At 45.3% G+C, this 8,507-nt stretch overlaps 1 protein-coding gene across 1 annotated transcript; it reads left to right on the plus strand.

The window, feature by feature from the left end:
* On the plus strand, positions 1 to 2,444 carry LOC120909538 (zinc finger protein 239-like). The gene is made up of 3 exons (XM_040321312.1): positions 1 to 40; positions 167 to 308; positions 1,066 to 2,444. The coding sequence occupies exons 2-3, from the start codon at positions 176 to 178 to the stop codon at positions 1,938 to 1,940; spliced, it is 1,008 nt and encodes a 335-aa protein (XP_040177246.1). The 5' UTR covers positions 1 to 40; positions 167 to 175; the 3' UTR covers positions 1,941 to 2,444.
* Positions 2,445 to 8,507: the final 6,063 nt, after the last annotated feature.

The raw sequence follows: 8,507 nt of genomic DNA on the forward strand, positions 1-8,507 counted from the left end.
TTCCACACAGGAAGGTCACACCATCCCTCACCATCATCAGGTAGGTGGAGTTTAGGTTCCTAACACAACAATAACTCACCACCATGGCTTGCACAATGTTCAATAAAACATTACTTTTTATTAATGTTTCATTTTCAATATTTCTTTTACCATTTTGCTTCTTCAGAATGAAGAAATGACTGAAACAAAAGTTGAGAGTAACGAGGAAGAAGAGGAGACGTATGTGAGGGATGATCAGCAGACTGTGGAGGGGAGGGTGAGGATGGTGATTATTAAAGAAGAGGACGTTCTTACAGAGATCGGCATAGGTGGGTAGTGGAGAATAAGAATGTTATTGATCTATCGTTGTGTGTGTGTGTGTGTGTGTGTTTTGTGTGTGTATAGTGCTTTGGTCCTTCAGGTCCTGGGTTGTAGAAAGGTCCCAGATCCTTTTTGCTGCTGTTGCCCAAAAGAGAGAAATTACGATGTATGTACTTGCCATAAATGTTTTTTTTTTTTTTGGTGTCCACTGATGGTCACAGATCTCACCTCTATGTGTGTTTTTTGCTGTTCCTTAATACCGCTATCTCACAGAACTGAGGCATGCTGGGGAGAGGAGGGGCCAAACCAGGGTTGACTTTCAGTTTTTATGTTCGCCAGTGTCCCAACCCTCTGCAGGCGGCAGTATGACCCAATCATCTTTGAATGCACGTGTCCCTCAATGGACTCCAAGCAAGAGCACATGTCCCCCTCCATAGGAATGAATGTGATCATGGTGCACATGTCTGCCCATGTGAATGAAGGGGTCATGGTGTACGTGTCTGCCCATAACAATGAATGGATTCATGATGCACGTGCCTCGTAATAGGAATGAATGGGGTCACGGTGCATGAGTCTCCCCATACCAATGAATAGGGTCATGGTGCACGAGTCTCCCCATAACAATGAATAGGGTCATGGTGCACGAGTCTCCCCATACCAATGAATGGGGTCATGGTGCACGAGTCTCCCCATACCAATGAATGCACATGCACGTAAAAAAATATTACGGTCAGTACAAATTTTTTATTTTATTTATTTTTTTAGAAGATGGGCACGGGAAAACCTCAGAGGAATGCGTCTTCTTATCGCCTGACTGCAAAATGGAGGATGAGGACATCACACAAGATCACCTTGGAGAGAACCTCACCTTCAATCCCCATGCAGGACTTCACAACGTCAGTGGATCAGCAGATCTCTCTGATCCTGAGGAACCTCAAAATACGAGGAATCGTGCCGTTGTTCAAGAGATGGAAATATTTTCCATTCCCGAATGCGAGGAACCGGTTCGCTTGACGTCAAGTCTTAATGCCTATGAAGGTTCTCAGGGCAGCGAGAAGCCCCATTCATGTTCTGAGTGCGGGAGGAGTTTCTCTTTGAAAAAACAGCTGGTGAAACACCAGAGAGCTCACTACGGGCTCAAACCCTTTCCTTGCGACGAGTGCGGGAAGACCTTTTCCTCCAGAGGGGAGCTCGTCAGACACCAGAAAATCCACCTGGGAATAAAGTCCTACACGTGCCCCCAGTGCGGGAAGAGTTTCATACAGAAATCAGATCTTATCAGACATCAAACATCTCACGAGGTGGAGAGACCGTACTTGTGCTCTGAGTGCGGGAAAGGTTTCAAGCACAGAGCCGCTCTCGCCAAGCACCAAAAACACCACACCGGGGACAAGCCGCATTCCTGCCCCGAGTGCGGGAGAGGGTTCGTGCAAAAATCGGACCTGTCTATACATCTGAGAACTCACACAGGTGAGAAGCCGTATTCCTGTTCTGAGTGCGGGAAGCGTTTCGTACAAAGATATCACGTTGTCGTACATCAAAGATCTCACACAGGTGAGAGGCCCTATTCCTGCTCTGAGTGCGGGAAAGCATTTAAAAGGCGGTGCTACCTTAATGTGCATCAAAGGAATCACAAGTAACAGTGGGCCGAATTGCTCTGGGGGGGGTTCTGCTTGTGGATGCCAAACCCGAACTCCATCGAAAATTAAGAGGAGCCGAATCTTTTGAATTCTAAAAAAATAATTCTTGGCGAATAGGCATGGAGTTGTGAAAACAATAACATACTGTGGGCAGGGGAGGGGTGAGCAAGCGCCCCTTCCCTCCTGCACAATACAAGGCCACATGCCTTCAACATGAGCGGGTTCCTTAACAGGGTGACCCCGTCTCGGGCTTAGCACCTCATCTACATGTTGATGAGTACAAGGGCCTCCTCCTGACAACCCTGGCTCAGTGTTTGTGGGGGGTCTGCACACAGGCAGGAGACCGTATTCCTGTTCTGAGTGTGGGAAATGTTTTGTATCTAAATAAAACCTTGAGGTCTCAAATGAGTGAGAAGACATTCTCCTTTTCTCTTTTCAAGAGTCCAGATTCTTGTTTTTAGTGTGGGAATTGTTTTGTATCTAAATAAAACCAAGTCTAATATCTGAGGTCTCCTACAAGTGAGAAGCCGTATTCCTGTTCTGAGCGTGGAAAATGTTTTGCATACTAGACCCATTTTTCGAGCAGGCAGTCTGGCAGACTAGGAAAGGGGGAGGGGGGCATGCACCCCTTCTCTCCTGAACAATGCAAGACCATATACCTTCAACATGAGCGGGTTCCTTACCAGGGGGACCTCGTCTACATGTTGATGAGGACAAGGGCCTCTTCCTGACAACCCTGGCTCGATGTTTGTGGGGGATCTGCACACAGGAAAGATGCCATATTCCGGTTCGGAGTGTGGGAAATGTTTTTCATCAAACCTTGTCTTATATCTGAGGTCTTCTACAAGTGAGAAGCCGTATTCCTGTTCTGAGCGCAGAAAATGTTTTGCATACTAGACCCATTTTTCGAGCAGGCAGTCTAGTAGCCTAGGGAAGGGGGCATGCACCCCTTCTCTCCTGAACAATACCAGACCATATACCTTCAACATTCGGGGATTCCTTACCAGGGTGACCCTCGTAGCACCTCGTCTACATGTTGAGGAGGACAAGGGCCTTTTCTTGACAACCCTGGCTCGGTGTTTGTGGGGGTTTGCACACAGGCAAGAGGCCGTATTCCTGTTCTAAGTGTGGGAAATGTTTTGCATATAAATCAAACCTTGTCATATATATGAGGTCTCCTACAAGTGAGAAGCCGTATTCCTGTCCTGAGTGCGGGAAATGTTTTGCATACTAGACCCGTTTTTTTAAAAGGAAAGGGGGAGGAGGGCATGCACCCCTTCTCTCCTGAACAATACAAGGCCATATACCTTCAACATGAGGGGATTCCTTACCAGGGTGACCCCATCTCGGGGTAAGCACCTTGTCTACATGTTGATGAGGACAAGGGCCTCTTCTGAACAACCCTGGCTCGGTGTTTGCGGACATCTGATCCTTCATTTTTCATTATTATTTTTAGTTGCAAATTGGTATGTTATTAATGAAATATATGTAACAAGCATCGTCAAACGTCGCACAGAAACAGAACTTCATATAGAGGTCTAGCTATGGGGTGTAGGATGTAGGATCAGGGTACGAGTAGTGGAAAGGAAAGTTGGGTTTGTGGGACAGCAGACAGGAAGTGATGGGGTTAGGGTTGGTATAGAGATGGGTGTGGAATGGAGATGGTGGGGACGGGGTGGGATTGTTGACGGTACAAGTAGTTGTAGTTGGGAGCCATTTTTTTTTTTTTTACACACTTTCTCTCTAGTTCCCTTCATTTGACCAATATCCAATTTATAGACTCCCCTATAAAACTTTGGGGAACGTTAATATATGGTTTTTAAGGTGAAACCAAACTGCATTGTTGAAGAAGGTTTTCAATATGATTCCTATGCTTTAGAAATATAGTAGGAATTAAATAAAATTAATTTGTTGACTTCTCCTTATGTCTTTCCTGATGCAAAATGTCTGTAAATATGGGTATAAAAGGTGTAAATTGGAACCTTGTGTGGTGCCTTATGCATAGATGGAGGATAATCATAGTAGGGCTGCTGAACACCCGGAGATGGAGGATAATCGTAGTAGGGCTTCCAAACACCCCTGAGATGGAGGATAATCATAGTATGGCTCCTGAACACCCCTGAGATGGAGGATAATCATAGTATGGCTCCTGAACTCCCCAGAGATGGAAGATAATTATAGTAGGGGCTCCTGATTTCCCCAGAGATGGAGGATGATCATAGTAGGGCTCATGAACACCCAGAGATAGCGGATAATCATAGGAGGGCTCCTGAACACCCCAGAGATGGAGGATAATAATAGAAGGGGCACCTGAACTCCCCAGAGATAGAGGATACTCATAGCAGGGCTGTCACGGTCCATACTGTGCCAAGCAGACGGTGAGGTGTGGTCGTTCCCCAAGTGGCTCTGGGTGGTATTGAACCTGGGACCTCTCTGTTGCTGCTTCGGTTCTTTACATCTGAGCCACTACTCGGTTTGGTATTCTGCTTGCTTTCCTGCTAAGGTGGTTCTGAATGATGGGCTGATCATGCAATCTGCACCTGTCTCTCCTGGTCCAGCTGAGGCAGGTTACCCAATCAACTAGGGTATAAAACACTGCCTCAGTTCATTGTGATTGTCCTGTCATTGCCAAAGGTTCCTGTGTACCAGTATTCCTGCGCTTTGTTTCAGCTACAAGACTGACTCCGGCTTCTGACCCTGGCTATGTTTATCGTGTCTTCTGAATTCTAGAATCCCTGACCACGGCTTAACTTTGACCATCCTTTGGCAAATCCCTGTCAAGCCCCAGTGCACAGACTCACAGCCCAGGTATCTTCTTACTTTTTTACCGTGGGCTGTGTGTATTTGTAAGGGTGAGCATACAACTCTGCAATATGGACTCCAGCCAAGGTAAGCCCTTACAAGGGCTCATGAACACCCAGAGATGGAGGATAATCATAGTAGGGGCTCCCGAACTCCCCAGAGATTAAGGTTAATCATAGGAGATCCTGAACACCAAGAGATGGAAGATAAACACAATAGTATCTCTTGAGGTGGAGGATATTCTCAGTAGGGCTCCTGAACTCCCCAGAGATGGAGGATAATCATAGCAGGGCTCCTGAACTCCCCAGAGATGGAGGATAATCATAGTAGGGGCTCCTGAACTCCCCAGAGATGGAGGATAATCATAGTAGGGGCTCCTGAACACCTCCTGAGATGGAGGATAATCATAGTACAGCTCCCGAACTCCCCAGAGATGTAAGATATTCATAGTAGTCCCCAGAGATGGAGGATCATCATAGTAGGGCTCATGAACACCCAGAGGTAGCGGATAATTATAGTAGGGGCTCATGAACACCTAGAAATGGAAGATAAACACAATAGGATCTCAGTAAGGCTCCTGAACTCCCCAGAGAGAGAGGATAATCATAGTAATGCCCCTCAACATCACAGAGATGGGAGATAGTAGGGCCCTGAAACACACAGAGATTAGGGATAATCCTAGTAGGGCATCTGAACAACCAGAGATGGAGGACAATCATAGTAGGGTTCATGAAACACCCGGAGACGGAGGATAATCTTGCTAGGGCCTCCGAACACCTAAAGATGGAGGATAATCAAATTAGGGCTCTGAACACCCTGAGATGGAAGATAGCTATAGTAGGGCCTCTGAGTATCCAGCGATTAAGTGTAATAATATTAGGGCCCCTAACCAGCCATAGATAGAAGAAAAATGTTCTAGGGCCCCTAAGAACCCCACACAGCACTTTCCCAGGTTAGAATTGTAAAGGGGGATTCCACACTCATATCTGTGTAATGTAGAAGTACCTTCACCAACCAGTAATGGATCATCTCTTGTTTTTTTGCAAACCATAGATGAGGTCTACTTTGCTTTTATTTATTTAGGATTAAAAACTAAGAGAGTTCACAGATGTAGCTCTCCATGAAAATATGGAAATTATGGTGGTTGGGTGTATTGGTTATATGGTTTCACTACCCCTTGCAGCCGGAGATTCGGCTTGGCCAAACACCCATTGAGTTTAGCCGTTTACTTACACTCCCGAAGACGAGCGTGGACTCAGAGCAAACTGCGGGAAGACGGGTGAGGTCTGCAGAGAAGCGGATCGTCTTATCCTGGTCTTGGTACAAGCAGGCAGTTTATTTTGTCCATCGGACCCCTCCTTCTGAAAAATCGAGGTTCTTCAATTATTTTTCCTTCGTAGCTGAGCTCCTCCATATTTAGGGTTGCCACCTCATCCTTTTAAACCAGAACACGTAATAGTTACACAGGTTCTGTGGCTAATTAAAGTGGTAATCAAACTTACTTAAAGCGGGAGTAGTTTTTTTTTAAATCGAAGCCGTACTTACCGTTTTAGAGAGCGATCTTCTCCGCCGCTTCCAGGTATGGTCTTCGGGACTGGGCGTTCCTATTTGATTGACAGGCTTCCAACGGTCGCATACATCGCGTCACGAGTAGCCGAAAGAAGCCGAACGTCGGTGCAGCTGTATACGGCGCCTGCGCACCGACGTTCGGCTACTTTCGGAAAATCGTGATGCGATAGATGCGACCGTCGGAAGCCTGTCATTCAAATAGGAACGCCCAGTCCCGCAGCCCATACCCGGAAGCGGCGGAGAAGATCGTTCTCTAAAACGGTAAGTACTGCTTCGATTTAAAAAAAAACTCCCCGAAAATGAGCATCAATCTAAGGTTAAAAATTTACTTTTCGGGTGAACCTCCACTTTAATGCCTTATCTGCATTAAATTAGCCTTAGAACCTGTGTAATTATTACATGTTTGGATTTAAAGGGATGAGGTGGTAACACTATCCATATCTCTTATAAATTTGTTCGTCCCGTGAAAAATGTCTCCGTCTGCAGTTCCACAAGGTGCTGATCTCACTTATACCAAGGGAAGGCGCCTATAGAAAGTCTCTATGATACAGACAGGAAGTGATGTCAGGATATAAATAGTAAGTTCCAGGCGAATGGTGAGTCGGGAGGAAGTAGAGAAGAGACATTGCTGGTACTGGCAGCAGAGGAGGTAATAAGATATTATGTGATGTGTGTCTATATTTATGTCGTTATAAATGTATAGTAACCCCTTTAGATACCTCTATAGGGGGGACATTTTTGTGTTAAGATTTTTACATTTTTGAGAGAATTTTTTTTAAAGTTGTTTTTTTTACTCGATGTGTACACAACATACACAATTTTTCGGAGGGGGGCAGGTGGTGCTTTCGTTTGGAAGAAGACGACATATAAAAAAGTTTAGAGAAGAAAGATGACATTTAAAAAAAAAATCCATTAATTTTTTCGATGCTAATTGTTACACAACTGCAGATATTTACTCCAAATTTTTATTTTCGAAGCTTGTTGATTCCTACTTATGTTTAAAGCCAAATCTAGAGTTCACCTTTCACTATAGGAAAAGCGTTTTTCTCTTTCGATGTTATGTCACCCGGGTGCAAACGGGTATGAAGGATCTGTTTGAGTAGTGGACAGGTTCTCGTGTTTCCTGGTCATGGTATAGCTAGTCGTAGTTGGCCACATTCAACTGGACTTGTTCTGTAATGTTAAAGACGTTTTTTAGCTTCTGAAAGCCTCTTCTTCAGGCTAGGCCCACGTGTCCATGAAGGTTCTCTTGTATCCACGTCATGGTATATCTAGTAGTAGTCAATCGCAGTCAACTGGACTTGTTCTGTAATATTGAAGGTGTTTCAAAGCCTCTTCTTCAGGCCTGCCCATGTGTTTGTGATGGTTCTTGTTTATCCTTAGCTTGGTATCCGTTTCACAGAGAGGAGTGTTCTGCATAGATCACATGACCACCTGAAAGAGGATGGAGAAGGACGGAAGTCAAATGACTAAGAAGATATTAAACCTCACCTTGGAGATCATCTGCCTGCTGACCGGAGAGGTGAGGAGGATTCTGGGAGGTCACATGACATCACTCTTATCTCTATTAATAAAACACAGACCTGACCGGAGAGGTGAGGAGGATTCTGGGAGGTCACATGACATCACTCTTATCTCTATTAATAAAACACAGACCTGACAGGAGAGGTGAGGAGGATTCTGGGAGATCGCATGACTTCACTCTTATCTCTATTAATAAAACACAGACCTGACCAGAGAGGTGAGGAGAGTTCTGGGAGGTCACATGACATCACTCTTATCTCTATTTATAAAACAGACCTGACCGGAGAGGTGAGGAGGATTCTGGGAGGTCACATGACATCACTCTTATCTCACATTGCTTTTTCTATGTAGAGTTTTCCTCCTCTGAAAGATGATGACCAACTAACCTTTACAGTGCCTCCACCTCGATCCTTGATACTTAAGAGTAACAATGAGAAGAAGATTCTCAGGGTCACCAAGAAGATGATGGAGCTGCTGACAGGAGAGGTGAGCGGTGCCGGGAATTCTGGGACATTATCCAGTAACAGACAAGGGGTGTGTCTGGATGGTGACTGTATCATTGTGTGTGTCAGGTTCCTATAAGGTGTCAGGATGTCACTGTCTATTTCTCCATGGAGGAGTGGGAGTATATAGAAGGACACAAGGATCTCTACAAGGACGTCATGATGGAGA

This window comes from Rana temporaria, chromosome 8 (genome assembly GCF_905171775.1).
Source record: "Rana temporaria chromosome 8, aRanTem1.1, whole genome shotgun sequence".
NCBI lineage: Eukaryota > Metazoa > Chordata > Amphibia > Anura > Ranidae > Rana > Rana temporaria.